The 23,147-nt window shown below is 45.3% G+C and overlaps 1 protein-coding gene across 1 annotated transcript in view; it reads left to right on the top strand.

The window, feature by feature from the left end:
• The window catches only part of rnf213b (ring finger protein 213b), a 41,213-nt gene that overhangs the window by 2,584 nt on the left and 15,482 nt on the right, over positions 1–23,147 (top strand). Inside the window, exons 5-47 of the mRNA XM_083994812.1 lie at positions 1,132–1,301; positions 1,397–1,680; positions 1,785–2,032; positions 2,597–2,803; positions 2,892–3,102; positions 3,186–3,241; positions 3,318–3,483; positions 3,565–3,702; positions 3,816–3,914; positions 3,998–4,126; positions 4,246–4,411; positions 4,512–4,679; positions 4,769–4,918; positions 5,005–5,639; positions 5,748–5,907; positions 5,998–6,215; positions 6,296–6,439; positions 6,527–6,679; positions 6,764–8,063; positions 8,243–8,427; positions 8,513–8,659; positions 8,887–12,696; positions 12,793–12,929; positions 13,023–13,121; positions 13,213–13,325; positions 13,414–13,527; positions 13,642–13,688; positions 13,785–13,941; positions 14,016–14,151; positions 14,245–14,433; positions 14,524–14,657; positions 14,816–14,985; positions 15,079–15,282; positions 15,369–15,556; positions 15,894–16,014; positions 16,225–16,325; positions 16,424–16,603; positions 16,724–16,869; positions 16,957–17,056; positions 17,786–17,897; positions 17,984–18,188; positions 18,926–19,119; positions 19,248–19,370. Coding sequence (XP_083850938.1) covers positions 1,132–1,301; positions 1,397–1,680; positions 1,785–2,032; positions 2,597–2,803; positions 2,892–3,102; positions 3,186–3,241; positions 3,318–3,483; positions 3,565–3,702; positions 3,816–3,914; positions 3,998–4,126; positions 4,246–4,411; positions 4,512–4,679; positions 4,769–4,918; positions 5,005–5,639; positions 5,748–5,907; positions 5,998–6,215; positions 6,296–6,439; positions 6,527–6,679; positions 6,764–8,063; positions 8,243–8,427; positions 8,513–8,659; positions 8,887–12,696; positions 12,793–12,929; positions 13,023–13,121; positions 13,213–13,325; positions 13,414–13,527; positions 13,642–13,688; positions 13,785–13,941; positions 14,016–14,151; positions 14,245–14,433; positions 14,524–14,657; positions 14,816–14,985; positions 15,079–15,282; positions 15,369–15,556; positions 15,894–16,014; positions 16,225–16,325; positions 16,424–16,603; positions 16,724–16,869; positions 16,957–17,056; positions 17,786–17,897; positions 17,984–18,188; positions 18,926–19,119; positions 19,248–19,370 — 11,914 coding nt within the window. The remainder of the gene's footprint in view (positions 1–1,131; positions 1,302–1,396; positions 1,681–1,784; positions 2,033–2,596; positions 2,804–2,891; positions 3,103–3,185; positions 3,242–3,317; positions 3,484–3,564; positions 3,703–3,815; positions 3,915–3,997; positions 4,127–4,245; positions 4,412–4,511; positions 4,680–4,768; positions 4,919–5,004; positions 5,640–5,747; positions 5,908–5,997; positions 6,216–6,295; positions 6,440–6,526; positions 6,680–6,763; positions 8,064–8,242; positions 8,428–8,512; positions 8,660–8,886; positions 12,697–12,792; positions 12,930–13,022; positions 13,122–13,212; positions 13,326–13,413; positions 13,528–13,641; positions 13,689–13,784; positions 13,942–14,015; positions 14,152–14,244; positions 14,434–14,523; positions 14,658–14,815; positions 14,986–15,078; positions 15,283–15,368; positions 15,557–15,893; positions 16,015–16,224; positions 16,326–16,423; positions 16,604–16,723; positions 16,870–16,956; positions 17,057–17,785; positions 17,898–17,983; positions 18,189–18,925; positions 19,120–19,247; positions 19,371–23,147) is intronic.

Below are 23,147 nucleotides of genomic sequence, written 5' to 3'. Positions count from 1 at the left end.
CTGAGTAAATCCGGTGTGAAAGTGGGGTAGTTTTTTTCCGCATTAGATAATGCAGGCGCACAAATTATGCGTCACATTGCTCACGATTCATCAGCCAATGATATCAGGATCCGTCAACGAGGGGTACGATGGAGGAGACTCGTCCACCACCACAGACACAAAACTCTCCTCCGTCCCTACTCCACTCTCCTCCTCCAGATCCCTGCGGCCCATCACTTAGCCTTGCTAGCTAAGTTAGCAAGCCTACTAGCTAACAGTTAGCTACATTAGCTAAACACACTAAACACACATGCACATACACGCCAAGCTTGGTCCTGCCCCAAACATTGAATATCCCGCCCACTCGCTAACGCCCAATCAAATGTTTTCCTTACTTGGGTAAACTCGTACGGAAACTCGTGGAAGGAGGCGGAACAAACAGGACAAACAGCAATTTCTGAACACCTTTAAAACACACTGCTATCTACCTTATTTGATGACTGTGCTGTGATTCTATGGTGGCCCAACTGTAGAAAACACAAAACGTGCTGCAAATTCAGAAAACAAATTCATCAGTATGATAACACAACAAGTGTTTCTGAGAGACACAAAATCAATCAATCAATCAATCAATCAATTTGTTTATTTCGGGCATGTCAATTTAAATCATCGTCAGCACACTTCATCCTAGTTCAAATAATACAATACACATGGCCGAAAGGGAAAGCGGGAGAAGCAAAAGCTTATCTAGTCCCGCCCCCATCATCAAAATCATGGTGGACCAGGGTAAAGGCTAATGCTAAGCTAACAGTGCATAACGTGAATTGAACAAACTGAACAAACAAACTCAGCTCCACTAACAGGAAGCTGTCTGCACAACTTCTAAAGTCAAGAAGAAGAAGAACTAAGGGCCCCAGACTGGTCCCTCACTTCATTGTGTCCCCAGAAACACTTCCTGTCATGTTGAGGGTTTTGGAGCTAATGTGTTGAGCCCTCAGGGCCACTGTATGATTGGGGTGATGGCTAAAACTACAAAAATACTACAAAATAAAAGCTGTTAGCAACTCATGCCACTGTCAAAATAACCTCTACTGAGCTTCCCAACTTCAATATTATTTCATCATTTGATTAATGTTAACTCTTTACATTCAGTGGACTACAACAGGAAGGCTATCTGGTGGAAGCAAGTCTGACTGTAGAAGAAAGCCTTCTGCAGAGAGGAATCTGGTTCACCTACTGGTACGGTGTGAAACAAAGACACAAGGAGATATCAGCAGCCGCTACAAGACATGTTTACATTCCTCCAGACCCCAACATTAAGGGTAAGTGAAGCATTTAGCTTCATCATGTTGATGCTCCACTGTTGTTTCCAGTCTGATCTGGTCATTGACATCTCCTGTATTGGTGTTTGATCCAGAGTTGCACCTGTACGAAGGCTTCATCGGTCATTATGAGCGGCAGGGCTTTCTGCAGAAAGGCCTTCACATGATTGGCTTAAGTAAATCCAAAGGTGTGGAGATGTCAGACACTTGGCAGAACTCGGCCAAAACTCTGCTCCACAGAATCTTCCAGAATTGGTCTCCAACAGACAGAGAGAGCACCAACACCCTGACTGAGAGCTTGAACCATTTTAACATGAGTCTTAGTTCTGCATGTTCAAGAGTGGTGTTCCCAGACAACTCACAACCTCCTATGATCAAGGTTGGTGCAACAGGAAGAGGATTCAAACTAAGCATTGATTAATTATTACCTCTGATAATGAGCCAGAAATCTAATGTTTGTTTGTTTTTTTGTTATGTTCGCAGACAGTCGACCTGATTTCAGAGACCTTGGTCCAGATCTTAAAGGGAGAACCGAAGGAGAAGTTCTCAGAGAGATGCAGAAGCACCAGCCCTCTTGTTCTGGGCCTTGCTGTTTTTCAGGTCACCAGAAATTGCAAACTCGACCTCGGGGTGAAGGGCTGGGCCGAGCTCTGTTCCCTGGTTTCCTCAGAGGCCGCGATGGACAAGAAGCACCTGGACGAGCTGAGCTGTTGCTTCCAAAATCCACCATTGTAAGTTTTAGAAAAGCTTGAAGCGAGTGGGGAAGGGTAGTTAAAGGGGATAGTTCAACATTTTGGCAAACTGGACTAGAGGTAAATGCAGAGACTACTTGCTGAAAAACTGCCCCCAACGGGAATGTGCATCAGTGGTTTTGCATGAATTTCCCTCTAAAACAACTCTGTCTGGTAACGTTCTGTTATTATCTCATAGCGTGGTGAATGTGCAGGTCACAACTTGTCCACCAGAGCATTGTGGAGTTGTTGAATTGTGTATTTGATGAGTTTGATGAGGGAAACCAAGAAATCCCATGAGCCTCCGTAGCGTAGCTCTGAGCAGCTCACGGCTCTGCTCCGCCGTTCTAAAAATATCTTGCACCGACAAATAAAGGTAACGAACCTACTGCTATGATTATAGGGATTATGGCAATGGGCCAATTTGCCAAAATGTTGAACTATCCCTTAAAAGCAGGGTCTACACATAGTTTGACAAATACAAGTCAGATTTTCCAGAACTTAAATTAGTCACAGATTTTAAACTTGAAGTTTGTCACCATGTTTCCTCCCCGTTCCCCTCAGCGCTGTCCTAGGGCTGATGAACCACTGCGCCCGGTCCCTGGTGTCGGAGCTCGTCCTGCTCGTCCCTCTGCTCTTCAGACTCCGACAGGCCGGAGCTGATGCAGCAAAACTGGGTCCAGCTGTGGAGGAGGAAAACTGGTGTGGACTTGAACGTGTGCTCTTCAGTGAGTTCAGACAGTGGATACAGCCCTACCCTGAAAAGAGAGGGTGAGTCTCATCTCAAACTCCATGTTAACGTCTTCTCCCCCCTGAATCCAGTGCCTGTACACAGGTAACTGTGTTTTCTTTTCCACAGGAGGATGATGAGTTTGATCCGGTCGCTGTTACCCATGGCTGAGCAGACGCCTCTGCTCCGGATCAGCTGGTTGTCTCTGGTGCCGTTTGAGGATGTTCCTGAGTTCTCAGAGCTGACGGGGATGCAAGCAGAACACCTGATCCAGAGTCTGTTGTACAGGCTCCGGAAATGTGGCAACATACCGGCTCAGAACAGAGAACAGGAGTTAAAGGTGACATAATTAATGTTTGAATATCACTTTATTATTTATAGTTTGATCCTGTGTGACTTTATCTTTATCCTTTCTACCTGCAGCAAGCTGAAAAAACCCTGACTCATCTCCTGCAAAAGGTTGACGCAGACAAGAACAGGTAGAGACAGATTGTTCAGATTCTGCTGCTGAGCTGTGGCTTTGTGATAGCTGCAGCTTCTGCTCTGTGTCTGCAGGATGATTGAGTCTAGAAACATCCGTCCAGCCTTCGAGAGCAGCATCAGTGTGGTGAAGAGCACGTGCAGCGTTGTGCAAATGGTCTTGCAGTACCAGGTGGTCGTCCTGTCTTACCGGCTGGCGTTGAAACTGGCAGAGTTCCTGGAAACTGTGCTGAGAAACAAAGTAAGGGAAGAATACATCACAACTTGTTTCACTCAACTGCTTCAGTATCTCTTTTGAATTTATTGTTTTGTGTCTCTTTAGCCTAAAGACGATGAGTTTGAGCAGCAGTTACTGAAACAGCTGCACAACACACAGCAGCAAATCACTGCCTGGAGAGATGAGCTGCTGCAAAGACCCTTTGTATCACAGAATCGGATCCCCTACATGAAGGAAATTGAAGTATGATACCAACTATTTTGCTTTTAAAAAATACAAGGATTATTATTTTTCTGTAATTATTTTCTGCAGGTGAACCAGGTTTAAATCTAATAACAGGTGTGTTGAATCCTCAGATGTGGGACGCCCTGCTGAGGGTGGAGTGCTCCATAGAGGAGGTTTCGTCCCGCTGGACTCAGAGTCTGACTAAAGACCTGAGGAAGAGGATTTCCCAGGTCAGTGACTGTGTGAGAGACCTGGAGCCAGCAGGGCCATGATTTCCTGTTGCAGTCTCAGTCTGAGTTGTGTTTCTTTGCAGACATCTGAGGAGATTAAAGTCCTGATGTGTTGCCATGATTTGACGGCGGCGACTGTAAAGAAGAGCCACAGTGTTGTACAGACCTGTTTCCATGAGCTGTGTGTGTCTGCTATAAAGACCATCTGCCAGGTAATGTGACGGTCTTGTTGGTCACTGACCTGTTGTTACTAGAGCTCCAGAGAGAGGAGAAAAATACACTGAGATGTTTTTTTAGATCTTCTCATGGATCAACACGTGTGTGTTTTCAGAGAGGGCAGGAGGGCGACCTGATGCAGACCCTCTTCACTAAGGTGAGCGATGTTCCAGCCAACGTCCTGTCGGCCATCGTGGTCGAGTCAGCAGCTCGATTCAAAGACGACTTAGTGGTTCAGCTGCTTGATCCACAGTCAGCCATCGGCTTTCTGCTGTTGCGTGGTACATAATTAATTTTTTTTCATTGATTCAGAGTTCAAATATGTTTCTTGTATCCTAAAGGTTGTATCATGGCCACAATGTTACCGTTGTCTCACTGCAGGTGACTGGAAGTCGATCCAGGTGGACGACTCTGCAGGACACGTCGTCCACACCAGTGTGAAGGCAGTCGAGTCTCTGGTGGAGTCTCTGCTTCAGGGACACGTGGCTCTGCGACACCTGCAAACCTGCCTGAATCAGAGAGACCAGTTTAAGAAACTCTACCAGCAGTGTACGAACACACACAGACTTCCATTAACACTGTGAAATGACAGAAATGAACTGTGTTAATTAATAAAAGCTGCACTGTGTCTGTTACAGACAAGAAAAACTCCAGATCTGAATGGGTTCCTGTGGACGCAGAAGTTCTTCTGGCTCAGAGAGAGAAGGATGTGAACTTGTTACGGCAGCGGAAACAGGAGATGGACACGTTGATAAAGATGATGTCAAAGATTAAAGAAAACATCACAGGTGAGTTTCACATTCATGTTTTCCAGATGTTCTGTGTTTTGGTTTGTGTGCTGTTTCCTTCAGTGACTTGGTTCTTGTTCACCCAGTTCCTGAGATGTCGGTTCTTGAGGAGCAGCACAGTGCAGAAATCCAGACTGTGAGCCTGAACAAACTGGTGATGGTTCAGGCCTATGCTGCTGATGGAAAGTTGAAGGCAGCGGGTTCTCCTCAGGTCCACTGGTACAACACCGATATGAGTGCCTTGAAAATGTCCTGCGAGATGCACAAACTACATCAGAGCAACTTGATTCTGTCCTTGTGGGTCAAGGTGGCGGCATCTGTAGCATCAGCGAGGCAGCCTTCCTCTGCCTCCGTTGCTCTGACTCTAACAGAGGTCTTTGAAGACCTCTGGAACCCCATCCTGGTGGAGTTCTTTCAGCTTGGTGTCAGCATAGCAAACGAAGAAATCACCATCCAGGAGCTTGAACGGGTTTTGGAGGAGTGTGGCGACCAGGGCGACGGGAAGCTCATGGAGCTGGAGCTGAAGCTGATGGCGGAGATGTTTTCTGAGCCAGAACGACGGTTCAGACCTGAGAAGAACTGGGTGGAGCTGAGACTGAAGCAGATCCAGGAGTACTCACAGCTGATGGAGGTGGCGGCTGCAGCCTGTGCCGTCCTGGAAATTGCTGAAAAAATGCAGCTTTCTGGGAACTTCAGACAAATCGAGACTCTCAGCCAAGTGGTAACAGTCTTGTAATCTTACACTAAATTAAATTTTAGTACATCTACATCTGTAGATTTTTCTAAATTCTAATAATTATTGAATCCCATGCTCTGGACTTGTTAACAGGGGGAGGAGAGCTTCAAGCAGAGGGTCCTGGGATCCCTCAGTGAAGATCTGTTTCAGGCCAAAAAGCAGCTGTCCAAAGTCACCAAGCAGCACACTGTCTGTCTGCAAGAGTTTCTGACCAGTCGACCTCTGGTCAACTGGGTCAAAGAGAACCTCAAAGGTAAGGGACAAAGAAGCCTCCACATCATCTCCAGATGTTCCTCAAGCAGATGTCTTCATCCTTCTTCTTCTTCTTCTGTCCCTTCAACAGATATGAGTGACGTGAAGGTCTACGTAGACTTGGCCTCCATATCTGCCGGTGAGAACGACAAAGAGATCGACCAGGTGGCCTGTTTCCATGACGCAGTGATGGGCTACGCTCCTCTGCTCTACTCCCTCCCCCCTCAGGCTGGTTTTGAGGATTTCATAAGGTGTGCTCAGCAGGTGTGGGACACCCAGAGCAGGGACGAGAAGCTCCCGGACAAACTGGTATTTACCCCTCTGATATGTGACGGAAGCAGTCCAAGTTGTTTTGCTGCAGCGAGGTGACAGTGATGTTTGTTTTTCAGAGAGAGTCGACTCGATTACTGAACTGGCTGAAAGACCTGAAGGAGACCCACGGCTCTGTGGAGCAGTCCTCTCTCTCTCTGGCTTCTTCTATCAACGCCCATGGAGTTTATCACATCGAATGGTCTGATGACAACACACAGAAGGTAAGTCAACAGTCCTCCATTAAACGTTAAGTAGTGGAGACTTAGATATGAAGCCTTACTGACTGAACTTCCTCTGATTGGTTACAGAGGTGTCTGCAGAACATGGTGCAGGTCACAGTGATGAAGGACAAAGAGGTGAAAAGCTACAGGCTCGAGGAGCTGCTGGAGCTGCAGAACAAACTCATGCTCATGTCTTCTAAAGGGGAGCACGGCAGAGAGCAAGTCAACAGGTTCACAGAGGTCAGTGGCATTCATACAACATTATATTTTAATTTAGAGCTGTGACATTCCTGTGATGATGATAAGTATTGATTCCTGCACTAGGTTTTTGAGGCTGTTCAAAGAGTTGGCGCGATCCTCCTTCAGATGCAAGAATCTGGCAACATGCTCTTCAGGGACTGGTATGCTGAGGTCCAGTGCTGTCCGCAAAAGGAACCATGCATCACAGTAACCTTTTGGTCCCTGGAGGGTAAGAAGATCCTGTACTACGGCGAGCTGAGCGAGAAGCTGCAGAAGCTCGCTCACTCCATGGACAGCTGCCAGAAAGAATGGCGTTCCTTCATCAGTGAGATGCGCTCCAAGTTCAGCCTGCTGAACCACTACACCTGCGAGCAGATGGTGTACCTGTGCTACTGGATACACAAAGTGTGTGAAAGTCAAACATCAGTTCCTCAACAGTTGTGGCATCTGCTTTTTCCCATCAAGCCTCAGTGCACGCTGGTTGATGTCAGAGATGCCTTCAGTGATGCAACAGGTGTCGAGTCAATGTATGTTGAACTTGAAGATGATGAGTCTGATTATGATGATGATGATGACGAAGAACCTGAATACAAACCCTATACAGAGTTAACCCCAGCCTCACCAGGACACCCTGAAGAGACTCATGATTTGATGGAGTTTTCTTCAAATGATGAAGACGATGAGGTCACATGTGATGATGACATCCAGGGGAATGATGAGGGCGTTCTTGAAAACCTGTGGAAACTCTTCAGGGAAGACATGTCACGATACCTCAGTGAGCACATGGACATCTCAACTCTGGCCCGCTTCCTCTCTTGCCTCGCTGAAATGAACCAGGAACACGTGATCAGGAACCTTCCACCACTTCTCCAGGAGGGGAAGCCCAATCTTTTGCTTTGTCCCAGCACAGAGGTTTTTACCAGCACCCTGTCTTTTTATGTGGCGAGTCCAGAGCAGCCTCTGCCCTCTGCTGATGAAGTTCTAGTCTGCAGGGAGGAGACCACAGAGGAGGAGGTGGAGATCTTTCTCCGCCGAGCTCTCAGTCATGGCTCCAAATTGAACAATCAGAAGATATATTCTCTGGTCAACCCAGGACTGCTGGGTTATGATGTGAGTGTGGTCTTGGGAGAACACTTTAAGGCCCTTGAGAGAAGTGCCAACCCGCATTATCGTTTGGTACTCGTCAGTCCAGTTGTGCACCAGCACAGATACGTGCCATCCCTCTTCAGCAATAACAAAGTACAGGCTGGTGTGAGTCTGACAGCAGCAACTGCCAAGAAATATCTGCAACATCACTTCAGGCAAAATGCACTGCTGCCTGTCGCCCAGGTGTCTCCAGATCAGCTGTCAGTCTGGATGGTGTCATCTGTACGCCCTGCAGTTGGTAAGGATTACCCTAATTAGCATACATTATGAAAATACTCACAAATTGTGGCATGAATACTAAATGTTTAAGTGGAACTAGCTATATGTTGCTACCTTTCACATTTTGTTATGTTAATTTGTCGAAATTGGTTTCTATAATAATATACTTGACAGAATACATCTTCTTTCTGTCAATAGGGAAATCCCTGTATGTGGATCGTTTGTTTGAGAAGTTCCAGAAAAAATCTCCCAGAGCAAAACACATCAGGATCAGACTGATTGAGCCAACTGTCGACATAGACTCCCTGATCAAGAGCCTATCAGAGGAACTGGAAGACTTGCGAGAGCAGGACCCTGTTCTCCTGCACATTGACACAGCTGGAGTAAGTCTACAAACCTTTATCTCTGTAGATAGCTTGTGATGGTTTTGGTTGTACTCAATACTTTGTCATGTTTGATGTCTGTCAGGTTCGTTCAGGTCTGGAGGAGCTCCTGTTCCATCTGTTGGTTCTGGGCTGTTTGAGTGACAGCCATGGTATGCTATGGAGAAGGAATGTAACTCACTTGATCACTGTCGAGGTCCTGAACACATCCCATCAAAAGCAGCCAAAAGAGGTAGCAATGTCTTTTTAGTGTCAAACTGTCACTTTATTTTTAATTTGTCTTCATACATTAAGAAAAGACACAACTGTTTAGGTGTGAAGTCACAACAATCACTAGCACTGTGTTTTTGTACTGTGTATGAAATACCCATCATTCATAGCATCTGTTAACTAATATCAGGCTTCAATTGAAATCATGAATGACATGAAATATTGTATATATTCATTTTGCTCAAACAGATGAAGCTTGGACTTGTGGATGTTCTGCCTACCATCCATTGTAGAGCTCCAAAAGAGGTGCAGCAGGTGTTGGCTCAAATAAATCAGAGGGTCGTACCAAAACAGACCTTTGATCCACTCATGGATGAGAAGGAGTTTTGTAGTGAGGGAATGCAAAGACCCTATCAGTACTTGAAGCTCCACCATCGCAATCAGAATCTGGATGACTTTAAGTACCAGGAAAGATCCAGAATGGGGAGTCCCCTCGATTGTCTCACATACTTCCTCAGGTACTGTGGAATGGATGATCCATCTTGGGCTGAGCTGAAGAACTTCTCCTGGTTCCTTAATGTACAGCTGAAAGACTGTGAGGACTCTATTTTCTGTGATCCAGGTTTCCTGGCAGACCAGCTACCTGGTTTCAAAGATTTCATTGCAAAGTTCATGATTCTAATGGCAAGAGATTTTGCCTCTCCTTCTCTGAAGACATCTGATGAAAGCCCGATGCTGCATCCTGGAAGCAATCAGGAAGATGACGTTCTTGATCGCCTGACAATTCGCAAGCGTTGGGAAAATGAGTCCCATCCATACATCTTCTTTAACGCGGACCGATTCTCAATGTCTTTTCTGGGCTTTAATGTAAAGAAATGGAGAAACACACTCTGCGCAGTGGATCCTCAAAGCAATACGGTACTAATACAGGATGTGATGTCACAAAAAATCTTTGAAGGTTTGGAGCGACAATCGATCAACCTCACAGAGGACTTTGATCAGCTGCCCCGGCAAGACAAAATCAAAAGGATTTCATATGTTGTTGGTGCACAGAGAGGAATGAGGGATGACCACTTCGATCCAGACCCAACATATGAGCTCACCGCTGACAATGTGATGAAGATGTTGGCCATTAACATGAGGTTCAGATGTGGAATTCCAGTTGTCATCATGGGAGAGACTGGTTGTGGAAAAACCAGATTGGTCCGTTTCCTCTGTGCTCTGCAGAGAGAAGAGAGACCAGTGGAGAACATGGTACTTGTCAAGGTACATGGTGGCACTACAGCAGAGATGATCTACAGAAAGGTTATGCAGGCAGACATACTTGCCGCGGAGAACCGTAGAGTGCACAAGCTAGACACAATTTTGTTCTTCGATGAAGCCAACACCACAGAGGCCATCTTTGCCATCAAGGAAATCCTGTGTGATCAGTCAGTGAAAGGAAGCCCCCTGAAAGCAGATAGTGGCTTGAAGATAATAGCGGCGTGCAATCCTTACAGGAAGCACTCACCTGAAATGGTGGAGCGTTTGGAACGTGCAGGATTAGGCTACAGGGTGAAGGCAAATGAAACAGAAGACCGCCTTGGCAAAGTCCCTCTGAGGCAGCTGGTATACAGAGTTCATCCTCTGCCACCAAGCATGGCGTCTCTGGTATGGGATTTTGGTCAGCTGAGTGATTCAACTGAACTTTCCTACATCAAACAGATCGTCCAGAAGAAAGTTGACGATCATAATTTGCCAAAAGACTGCAAGGGCATAATTTCCAGTGTGCTGGCAATCTCCCAGAGATACATGAGAAGTCGGAAAAATGAGTGCAGTTTTGTGAGTCTCAGGGATGTGGAGAGGTCTATGAAGGTGCTAGTCTGGTTTTACCAGCACAGTGAGGTGTTTTTCAACAACCCCTTTCTCACTGACATTCACAAAATGCTGAAGTGCCTGATTCTTGCAGTTGGTGTCTGCTACTACCCGTCACTTGTGGCCAAAGAGGAGTACCTTGCTGAAATTTGTAAGTGCTTTCCAGAGCCTCTCCGCTCTTCAACAGCATTACAAGAAGAGATTTCATCCTGTCAAGATTTTGTCCTGAAGAAAATACAAACAAGGGACACGATTGCCAAAAATGTTGCCCTCAAAGAGAATGTATTTCTCATGGTGGTTTGCATTGAGCTCAGGATTCCACTCTTTCTGGTTGGAAAGCCAGGCAGCTCCAAGTCGCTTGCTAAAACAGTGGTTGCTGATGCCATGCAGGGCCAGAACTCCCACTGTGAACTGTTCAGGAGGCTCAAACAAGTTCATATGGTCTCATTCCAGTGCAGTCCTCACTCAAGTCCAGAGGGCATCATAGGGACGTTCAAGAACTGTGCTCGGTTCCAGAAGGACAAAAACATGGATGAGTATGTGTCTGTGGTGGTGCTTGATGAGATTGGACTTGCAGAAGATTCTCCTCAGATGCCCCTGAAGACCCTACATCCTCTTTTGGAGGATGGATGCATTGACAATGACAGACCAGATCCACACATGAAGGTCGGCTTTGTAGGCATCTCCAACTGGGCTCTTGACCCAGCAAAGATGAACCGAGGGATATTTGTGTCCAGATGGGATCCAAGTGAGGATGAGCTTGTGAAAACTGCCAAGGGAATCTGTTCATCCTCCCAACAGATTCTCCTGAAAATCAAACACCTCTTCCAACCTCTCGCAAAGGCCTTCTTGAAAATCTGTAATGAAACCTCAAAGAATCAGTTCTTTGGTCTAAGAGATTATTACAGCCTCGTCAAAATGCTCTTTGCTGCAGTCAAATCCACACAGCAAGAGCCAGATGGTGGACAGTTGATGGAGGCCATCTTGCGTAACTTCAGTGGACAGCCAGAGGGCTTTGACCCTGTCGGATTTTTCCAAGAGGTTCTTCAAAACCCAACAGAAATCCCCAGACCAAGCACCTTGCAAATGGTGAGAAAGAATCTGGATCATGACTCCAACCAGGAGAGCCGTTACCTCCTCTTGCTGACCACCAACAATGCAGCTCTCCATATCCTTCAGCAGCAAGTCTTTGAAACACAACCAGAAATCATCTTTGGTTCAGGATTTCCAAAGGACCAAGAATATGCCCAAGTCTGCCGGAACGTGAACCGAGTGAAAACATGCATGGAGACCGGTCGCACTGTCATCCTCCTCAACATGCAAAATCTTTATGAAAGCCTGTATGATGCCTTGAACCAGTACTATGTTTACCTCAGCAACCAGCAGTATGTCGATCTCGGTCTTGGTTCCCACAGAGTGAAATGTCGTGTCCACAGAAACTTCAGACTGGTGGTAGTGGAGGACCAGAAGAAGGTCTATGAGCACTTTCCTGTACCCCTGATCAACAGGCTTGAAAAACACAGGCTGGACAGAAGCACTGATCTGGAGCCGTGGCAACACAGGGTTCTTGACAGACTGAAGGAATGGGTGAAGGAATTCTCCGGTGAGGCCACAGACAATTTCAAGCTGTCTGACATTTTTGTTGGCTACCATGGTGATGCGTGCGCTAGTGCTCTCTTGCAAGCGCTCGAAAGAAGAGCACAAAAAGTTGAGAACAGTGAAGAAGAACAGCATCAACAGGATGAAAACAGTGACTCATTGGAAGAAGGTGAACCAAAGGAACCCCTTGAGTCCAACTCCAATGAACAGAATGAGGTGACTGACACGTTGGGTGATGCAATGGATGTAGATGTTATTGAAAAAGATGAAGAAACTGAGTCAGTGGAAAAGAATGAGGATGAATCCACTGAGGTGGGTGAAGATGAGAACAAAGTGATGTCTGAGAGTGAGGAAATGATGGAGACAGAAAACAATGATGGTTCTGGTGCGGTCAATGAGGAAGAGGAAATCTTCGATTTAGCCAAATGTCTCTTGTTGGACTGTGCCACCCCTGATGCTGTGGTGAGGCTGAAATACTCAGACTTGGCTAACCAAGAGAAAGAGAAACTCCAGAGGATGTACTTCCAGCAACAGCATCACCACTCGCTTCGAGACTTCCTGCAAGACTGTCTGAGCAAGAGTCAAGAGTCCAGCAAGTATTTTGAGGTAAGCTGCTAACCATTGCTCCAATTTTGTTTACATAATTTCATCACAATCTTTACAGAGTATTGACATCGCAGTCTGCTTTGTGGTTTTGTATAGATAACTACCTTCTCCAGCTTGTTGACCAGATTGGATGTCCAAGTTGTAGCCCATGCTCTGGGGCTGCATTCAGACAAGATCCTCCTGCTTTCACTCCACCAGTTTGACACTGAAGTCTCCTTCTGCAGCACAATAAGGTACTAACTGCCCAGATAACAGTAGCATGGCTTTTTATTTTGGTTTTATCTTTAAATGTTCACATTTTGCTCATTTTTCTCTGCCTCCGTCAGGGGTTTCTTTGAAGATGCTGGTCACTCCCTTCACGTCTTGTTAATCCAGATGGATCTTGAGGAATCCCAGTGCAGTTCTGAGCTCATAGCATCAGCAAAGTGGGGCTCAATGTCAAATTCCTGAGCAGATCTGATTGAATACAAGCATTAAAACGGTGGCAGCTGAGTTTATGATTTCATCTGCCAACAGATACTGCACCATGAATTACCTGACGTCACTGGAGGACCAACCCTGCTGGGTGATTTTCATTGTGAAGGTCTCTAGGATCCCAAGTCAGTCTCAGTACATTGGTTTCCAAGGAGGTGAGCACTAAATGGAATATGATTATTATTGCTCTGCAGTTGCTTGCATATTATTAAAATTAAAGCTACATTTTGTCTTGCCTCAAAGGAGTGTGGCAGTCGGTGCATGTTGATGACCTGAGGGATTCAGAGGACATGAGCCTGAACCTGTTGGGTTTCTGTGGGACTCTCATTAGCAACCTGCTCAACCCTGCACTGCCAGGTAGAAACTGTGCATCATATGATCATTAAATAGTCTTGCTAGATGACAAATGAAAGAGGAAGTAGTTTACTGCTTTATGAATGTTAAACAAACAGTTCTGTTGATCTTTACTAGAACACCATGAAGATGGTGAAACAGTGTGGGAGAGAAAGGACTCTAAGGTAAATATAATTCATGATCCTTTATTTTCTTTTAGCATAAAACAAATGACAAAATATAATGTTGCTTCAACAAAATGTAATTGTCTTTACATACAGGCAGACAGCACTCATCTCGACAGCCTTGCCTTAGTGAGATCATGTATCCAGAAAGCTGTGGGTTTGCTGAGGGACCCTGATGACGTCACATCACGGAGCATGCAGCGGATGCAAATCCTTCTGACTCTGCTGGGAGCTGGTCAAGGCCACAGAGAAGGTAAATAGCTACACTTAATGTTGTTGTGAGGACACTTGTGCTGTATCTTCAATTGTTTTCAATCTGTTTCACAGCTGACTTTCAGAGGGTGCTGTTGAGTCGACTGACTGAGGCCTTGGCAAAGAGAGAAGAGTTGGCGTACTCTCCTAAGGATTGGGTGAGCATGGAGGCCAAGAAACATCAGGCTCTGCAGGAGGGGGGAACTCTCAGGTAAATGTTCAGGTGTAGTAATCAACAGTAATTAGCTCAACTCGGGGTGAGACATAAATCCTTAATTCAGAGTCCACTGTCTTTACCTGTTAGACACACCCTGTGGCGTTATCTTCAGTCCACCATCACACCGATCTTGGCCACTATGGTGGAACTTATGGACAGGTTTGCCAATCTGGACCTGCTCTCTGACCAGAGGCTCAGCCCGGGCCTGGTCAAACTGTGGCTGGACGTCCTGGCAGATCCACAGATCTCAGACTTAAATCCTTCTCAGAAGTCAAGGTACTTTGGATAACTCCTCTATACTTCACAGATTATTAATCAGTCATCAGAAGGCATGACTTTTTTTTTTTTAACGATCATATTTTCTAGTGAGTCGGACCAGGAGGTGCTCGTGAAACACTGTTTCATGTTGGATGGTGAAGAAGAAGCCTGCTCGGCCCCGTTCAGCTGGATCATCACCGAGCACCTTGAAAGCCTGTGGGAGGAATCTGAGTTTATGCCAGGTTTGTCTGAAATGAAATAATATGATATAAATAATATTGATTAATAATGAATAGATCCTAAAGTTACAAAGTTAAGAAAGTTACAAAGACCTTTTTTTCAGGATAATTTTTCTATGTTGATGGAAAAATAGACTTTTTTGTTCTCTTCCTGCTCTCAGTGACTAACGACTCGGAGAGGATCCTCCACTTTGTGAGCAGCTTCAGCAGCAGCCGGCTCGGCAGCCACTTGCAGAGTCTGTCAGACGGGGACCGACTGGAGTACGGCCTCTGCTACCTGCACGACTTTCTGCCGCTGTCCTTGAAGATCAAGTCAAAGGATGAGCTCAGGGTACAGACACCACAATTCAAACACATTCAGGTGACAGAGTTTAGATTTTTTTTTAGCTCAACAGCCTCAACCTTTTACGTTTGTCATGTGCAGATCTTCACCAGGGCGCTGATGGGCTGCGTGTCTGAGCTTCAGAAGTCCATGGACGCCGCTCCTGACCTCTCTCCTGCCTGGATAATGGCTGCTGCCAAACACTTTGCCCTCAGACTGGACACACTCCGCCACATCTGTCAGCTGAAGCCTGACATCGCCACTGACGTGTCTCAACGGAGATCCAAGACTGAGCCGCAGGAGATGGTGAGAAGAACTAATAAGTCAAACCACCGACTCGTCAGCATCATGTTTTATAAGTTTCAGTCTTCAGTTGTCTCTTGTTTGGGCAGGTGGAGGACATCACAGCTCTGGGCGTCTGCGTAGAGGAAACCAAACTACTGACTGTGACGTCCTTTAGTCAGTGTGAGTCCTTTGTGCAGAGAGTGGAGTTTCTGCAGCCGTGTCTGGACCGAGCCTTCAGCCAGAAGTACAGCAGCCTCTGCAGCCCGGGCTGCCTGCAGCACCTCGACTCCATCAGGTCAGTATGGCTCAGGAAACAGCTTATTCTTTCTTTCTTTCTTTCTTTCTTTCTTTCTTTCTTTCTTTCTTTCTTTCTTTCTTTCTTTCTTTCTTTCCCCTTTCTCTGTCTTTTTACTTCTTTGTTTCTTTGTTTCTTTCTTTCTTTGTTTCTTTGTTTCTTTCTTTCTTTCTTTCTTTCTACTGTACCTTTCTTTCTACCTTTCTTTCTACCTTTCTTTCTCTTTTTGCTTCTTTCTTCAGCTGCTTTCAGCATTCACCCCCCCTTTCCCTATGGAAATGCTATCTTTTTCTAGTTATTGTTATTGTTATTATTCTAATGTGATTTTTCCTCTTAGGTCTCTGTGGCACGGGATGCTCGTTGTTGCCTCGTTCATCCAACACGTGGTTTTTAAAGTGAAAGACAAAGACGATCAATTGAAAGAACTGGCTCTCACACACTGCAACCTCCACCTGAACGTATGTGAAGACGTTTCGGACTCTGATTTCTTTTTTTATGTGACTTTTTCTCTTTTTTTCATGTATTTTTCTGTTAATTTTACACATTATTTTAACAGATCAGGGCTTTACTTTAAGTTCATTTTAGTGATAGGATCCAACTGTTGAAGCCACTTTGATGAGAACAATGAAAGTAAAGTGATTTTGTTGTTTTTTCTGGTTTTCTTGCAGCTGATGCAGGAGTCAGCTGATGTGAGGAGCGTGGACACACTGCAGCAGCTGATCCGCATCCTCAACTCTTACCATAAAGAGTGTATCAGCAGGGACCTGAGGTCTGAACTAGAAGTCACTATGAGATCTAACAGAAAGTTTAATTCATAAGATGATGAATCTCTTTTGATTTCATCTGTCCTGATGTTTTTCTGCACAGGTTTGGTATTCTTTGTTCAGTGTGTTTGTCGGAGTTCAGAGAACCGTCGGAGCTGCCCTGTCAGCACGTCTTCTGTCTGAAGTGTCTGCAGAAGTGTCTGCAGCAGCACAGACGTTCCTGCCCTAAATGCAGAGCTGAGGTGCCGCCCGACTTCACACCCACTGTTTCTCCACTTGTCAAGTGAGTTTGAGACAAATAACGAGGAAACGTGGTGAATCATTCAGTCAGAGCTCACGGTTGATGAGTAGTCACGGTGTTGTGTGTCAATAATAACTGGTTGGTTGACTCTGTGTGCCCCAGGGCGGCCCTTCAGCAGCTGGCGGACACCAGGGGTCGCTGTAACGCCTTCTTCCTGGAGGTGGTGTCCAGGTTCTGTCTGTCCGAGGCTCAGAGGCCCAGCGAGGACGTGGTGGAGCTGCTCTTCTCTTTACTCATCTCTGCCAACGGTCAGTGAAGGAATTAATAAAACGGTCATAGTACATAGGCTAGATCCCACATGATGCTTTGATGATGACACCGGTTCACTCTTGCAGAGGACGTGTACAGGACCAGGGAGCTCACTCCCTTCCTGGAGTGTGTGGACAACAACCCGGTGGTCCGGTCCGTGCTGCCCAAACTCCTGCTGCAGCACAGGTGGGGGCGCCCTTCGCTCATTTTTGTCTCTTGCTGCAGCTGAAGTCAAGACACCGTTCAACAAAGTGCATGTGTGTTAAAGGGATAGTTCAACATTTTGGCAAATTGGCCCATTGCCATAATCCCTATAGTCATAGCAGTAGGTTCGTTACCTTATTTTTAGAACGGCGGAGCAGAGCCGTGAGCTGCTCAGAGCTATGCTACGGAGGCTCATAGGATTTCTTGGTTTCCCTCATCAAATACACAATCCAACAACTCCACAACGCTCTGGTGGACAAGTTGTGACCTGCACATTCACCACGCTATGAGATAATAACACAACGTTACCAGACAGAGTTGTTTTAGAGGAAAATTCATGCAAAACTGCTGATGCGTGTTGCCTTCAGGGACAGTTTTTCATCAAGCAGTCTCTGTATTTCCCTCTAAAACAACTCTGTCTGGTAACGTTGAGTTATTATCTCATAGCGTGGTGAATGTGCAGGTCACAACTTGTCCACCAGAGCGTTGTGGAGTTGTTGGATTGTGTATTTTATGAGTTTGATGAGGGAAAAACCAAGAAATCCCATGAGCCTCCGTAGCGTAGCTCTGAGCAGCTCACGGCTCTGCTCCACCGTTTGCACCGACAATTAAAGGTAACGAACCTACTGCTATGACTATAGGGATTATGGCAATGGGCCAATTTGTTGCCAAAATGTTGAACTATCCCTTTACGTGTCGTGCATCTGTCAGCTTTGAGCAGGTGAAGACTCACATTCAGACCTACCTGGGGAACCTGCAGGAGAATCTTCTGGACAGAGACGACCACACTGAGCTCTACCTGCTCTTTGTCAACTGTTTCCAGGTAGAAGATACACGAAACACGTCCTCTCTGTGTCTCAATCTACAGGACGTAGTAAAGACCAAACCACCTCTTTTTTCTCCTATTAGGACTCTCTGCTGTGCTCAGAGGCCAGAGAGGTAGAGGAGAGCAGAGCGCAGCAGAGAGAAGCAGACATCGGGTTCCTGAGCAGAGTGGCCAGGAGAAAGACTCCGGACCGACAGGAAGATCCGGCCGAGTTCCTGCTCAACATCGGCAGGCTGAGGATCTGCTTCAACAGAGCTGCTGAGCTGCTGGGCACAGTCACAGCTCAAGGTATGTGTGTGATGCTGAAGTTTTGCTGAACTTGGATCAGTTTCGTTACTTCATGATTTAAAGGAAATTTCAACATTTTGGCAAATTGATCCATTGCCATAATCCCTATAGTTTTAGGAGTAGGGTCTTTACCTTTAATTGTCGGTGCAAGCTGTTTTTAGATTGGCGGGGCAGAGACGTGAGCTTTGCACAGCGCGAGATATTTTCGCCTTTCCCTCATCAAACTCATCAAATACACAATCCAACAACTCCACAACGCTCTGGTGGACAAGTTGTGACCTGCACATTCACCACGCTATGAGATAATAACATATGATTATGAAACATTACGACACATGAAGAAAATACTCGGAACTACTTTGCTACGTTTTTGAAATCCCTCCGCCCAGCAGCCGTGTCTGTAGTTCCGGCTGCATTTGCCTCTAAAACAACTCTGTCTCGTAATGTCACATGATTATCTCATAGCGTGGTGAATGTGCAGGTCACAACTATTGTCCACCGGAGCGTTTTGGAATTGTTGGATTGTGTATTTGATGAGTTTGATGAGCGAAAGGTGAAAATACCGCGCTCCGTGCAGAGCTCACATCTCTGCCCCGCCGATCTCAAAACAACATGCACCGACAATTAAAGGTAATGAACCTACTGCTATGACTATAGGGATTATAGCAATAGGAGAATTTGCCAAAATATGTAAATAATATCCCTTTTAAAATGACTGTGTGTTCCTTCATGAGAAGCAGGCGGACGTGAGGAGGTGGACGTTCAGTTCCTGCAGCAGGTGAAGGCGGTGTGTGAGTACAGCGGGAACGACTGGTACAGGGTTTACCTGCTCAGAGCCCTCGACAGACTCTCAGGTCAGGGCTGTATCCTGGCGCTGCTCAACAGTCCCAACTGGAGATGGCTGTTCCCCGCTGATCTCGTCCGACTACAGGTAAAAAAAACATCACAGTTACATTATTTATTGTTACATGAAGTCTTACAAGTGGACTTTTGCTGTGCTGTTTAAGTACAGTGATTATAATTAGTGAGAAAACAAAAATGTTCTTTTTTGTTTCAAAGCGGTTGGTTCAGGGTAACGTGGACCAGTTCCTCTGCTGTGGACAGGCTTACCGGGCTGTGAAGAACGCCGCGGCCCAGGTTCTTCTGGAAAACAAGTCAGAGGCCTTCATCAGACAAATACAGGTCAGAGAGACGTTACAGATTCACCTTGTTATTTAAAGGTAGAGTCTGGAGTTCTGTTCGTTGCAGTTTGTAAACAAAACATTCAGACTGGGCCCCTCCTCTCGGGCTAAGCTGTGTAGCCTCCTGGCCCAGACAGCAGCGGTTGTCATGACAACAACCCAGCAAACATTTTGACGTCTATTTCACGTCTAATTAACGTCGGTCAGGCAGGTTGATTCGACGTCGATCTGAGGTGCTCAAATGAAAGTTTTTCTGACGTCGGTGCCATGACCGACGTCATTTCGACGGCTAATAGACGGTATCATTTTACGTTGTTTCAACGTCGTTTAGACAACTTATCAACGTCTCACAGAGCAGGCTACTTCATGACGTCTATCTCACGTCTAATTAACGTCGATCTAACAGGTTGATTCTACGTCTATCTGAGGTGCTTAAATGAAAGTTTTCCTGACGTCGGTGCCATGACCGACGTCATTTCGACGGCTATTAGACGGCATAATTTTTACATCAACATTTCAACTTTTGTCGTTTCGAATTGCAATATAGCTTACATTTCAACCTTTTTGTCTACACATGTAATGTATTGCATTTCAAAAGGTGTCTATAACTGGCATTATCATATCTAGAAATTCTATGAAAAGCACAGATCTTGTGCTGCATATCCTATGTGTAATTCTCAATGCTCTAATCTACACATACTTGAACAAACTTCTCAATTTTAGCAAAAAAAAAATCTCAAGCTGCATTGACTTCAAAAAGTCAAAGACATCAAATCACATCAGCATTTTTGGAAAAGTGAACCTGATGGAAACTTTGATAGCAAATAAACCTGAAGGTTTAAAATATCCTTGTGATGTTCACCTAGGCTATACTGTAAAATACAAGTGGTGCATGGACTAATAGGTAGAATAATAAAAGGAAAGCATCCAGGACAAGATCTATTCAACTGGTTGTATTGAAAACATATAAACAAGTAAAACAAATATATTTATTAGAGAACAAATTTTTTTTTGTAAAGTCAGGTCATAGCCAAGGAGGCTTAACAGTCAGCGACGAGGATCTGCTCCTTCCCCCCGCTTCTGGCTGGCGCATGCTTTAGATGATTCATCATTGCATTCTCTATTTCCACATCTGTGGCCTTAATGCTCCATCTTTTCACAGCAGCTGGAGAGAGGACACAAGAAAAAAAAAATTATAGAGCACCTATTCAGATGTAAAATGCACTTTATAAATTACAGTAAGACTTTGTCCTGGGATTTGAAAGAGTAATGACATAACCACTTCTTAGACCCACACAGTAGCCTGAATCTTCTGATGGTTCCTTATAAAGCCTATAGGCATTAGTTACAAGTCATTGATTTAACCAGCATTAGGACTCTGGAGCTAAGGGACACATGGAGCAGGTTTGAGGATGGAATCCTTAAGAGTTCCTCTTTAACCATCCTGTTGTCCACCTGGGTCAAGGAAGGAAGTACAAAGGGAAAATGTAGATCATTCATGATGATCCCTGTTGTGCCCAGTAGGGGTCGCGCCGCCTGTGTGTATTTGTGGATGTTTGGGTTCAGTTGTTTATGCCTGCTAGGCTAAAAGTAAGTCTGCCACTCCATGCTCTCGGAGCTACAATAAAAATACACTCTTTGGAGATGATGTATGATCATTGAACTCACACACATACATGCGGAAGCATCTACAGGAAAGAAGGAATGACGAAGGGAAAGAAGGATGAAAGATAAAGGGAAAGATGGGAGGAAAGAAGGGAAGGAAGGAAGGGAGAGAGGGAGGGAGGGAAGAAAAATGGAGGGTCAATTGGATCAATAGAGGAGGAAGAAGAAGGAAGGAAATAGGGAAGGAAGGAAGGGAAAAAGATTGTGGAAAGAAGGAAGGATGGAGGAAGTGGACAGATTGGTTCAATTTGACCCAGAAGGCCGACAGGAGAGTTAAGACCAAACCCAGATAAGTTTTTATTTAGAGCTGCACATTAAAAGTCCATAGACCTTTTCAAACTGCTGTACTGTCTTTGGGAACTGAATTTGCTTTGAGATTCACAACGATTACATTGTGATCCAATATTTGACAGGAGGTATTACTAGCCTTCATTTCTGAATAAAACAGTGGCCAGCGCATAGGCCTGTTATCATTTCACATCACAAATCAAATCAAATGATGATTATGACCAGAGGTGCTTTAAGTGCTGCCTCTGGCGGTCAGTGGACATTCAGATGACATCAGAATGACTTTTGGCGATGAGAATTTGTGAGGGTCATACCCTGTATTTCAGTGAATGGGTGGAGTTACAGCAAAACATGGACACTCCCATGAGAAAGAGGGGGGCCACTCCAGCGGCTGGGATTTGAAGGGAAAACATAGGGAAAACCTAGGCCATTCAGCTGACTTTCAGCCTGGAGGGGAACTTTTGAACCGCTACTACTGTAGGCCCTGTGTATAACAAGAGCAATGATGGTAAAATCTTCACAATCATTCAAGCCCCCATCACCCTTAGTGTGTGTATCTTACCTGGTATGCGTCTCTTTATCACAGCAATACACCTGTAAAGTGAGATATTGAAAAGATAGTTATCAACACAGGCCTATGGGAGATTTAGATAGACTTTATTATTAGACTCAAGGTCCATTAAAAAAAGTTAGCATCGAGCTAGCTCACCACAACGGCCCTAATACTTGTTACCAGTGGAGGCTTTAGTTGTCGGTGACGGTGGGGAATCGGTCCGCGGCTCCAGCGCTTCACTCAGACTGTATTTCTTTTTCTTTGCGGTCCTGACTGCTGCTGAGAGAGAGAGAGACGAGCTAGCACTCGTTAGCATCAGAGACAGCTAGTGCGGCTAGCAGCCCAGAGCCTCTTATTCTGCTGCACGTAGCTTCACCTGAGCTCCGTCATTGGCTGGAGAGAAAACACAGAAAAAATTATAGCTGCTGCGCAGCAATGGGTCGGGTCCGGGCTACTTTTGGGCATATTTAGGCAATTCTGAGCAACAAACAGGAGAATTGGAAGACAGGACAGTTGACCTTATACTGTCCAATTTGCATCATTTGAGGATTGAACCCACAACCTCTAGAACCAAAGACCTTTGTCTATCGCACTGAGCTAATTGACAAGTGGCAGTGCAACAGTGGCTTCACAAATTGAGTAACCCATTCACTGTCGCGCAGGCAGATTTGAAACCACAGTAAAAAGAAAAATCAGTTTTTGAGGTAAAATAATGATATGTATTTGTAAAACATCTACTGTGACTCTAAGATGTTAGGAGCCTTCGCACATGGTCCAGTCCAAGATATTTGGATTTTTAAATTTAGAGGCTTGCTGTGATGCCACCATTAGGACAATTGTCTTGTATTTCGTATTGAGGACAACTGACATTTTGATCTGTCATCATCATCATCACCCTTGCTGGGTCTCGAGCTCACAATCTCTGACACCAAGAACCAGCTCCTAACTCGCTGAGCTAATTGGCTGTTAGTGAGACCTGCTGTGTAGCTTCATTTATCCACTCAGGTGAGCCAGTGCCCGGGCAGCTGTTGTGATGAAATGGTCAAAAGTCAGAAATTCAGTCATCTAAACAACAATCTGATAATACATAAATTGCATCTTGACAGCATAGAAATGTTGGTGATTTGTTTTTAATGATAAGTGTTTTGCTTCATAAGAGAAAATATGATGTTTATAAATTCCACTCTCACATTGGCTGCAGTTGTTCCCATGAGAGCAGAATTCAAAATGTTCTCAAAAATTCAGTTTTTGAATTAAAATTCTGATATTTGC

This window comes from Trachurus trachurus (genome assembly GCF_905171665.1).
Source record: "Trachurus trachurus genome assembly, chromosome: 19".
In the NCBI taxonomy this organism is placed as follows: domain Eukaryota; kingdom Metazoa; phylum Chordata; class Actinopteri; order Carangiformes; family Carangidae; genus Trachurus; species Trachurus trachurus.
Note: the sequence above shows the minus strand (reverse complement) of the source record. Positions and strands in the feature narration are given on the sequence as shown.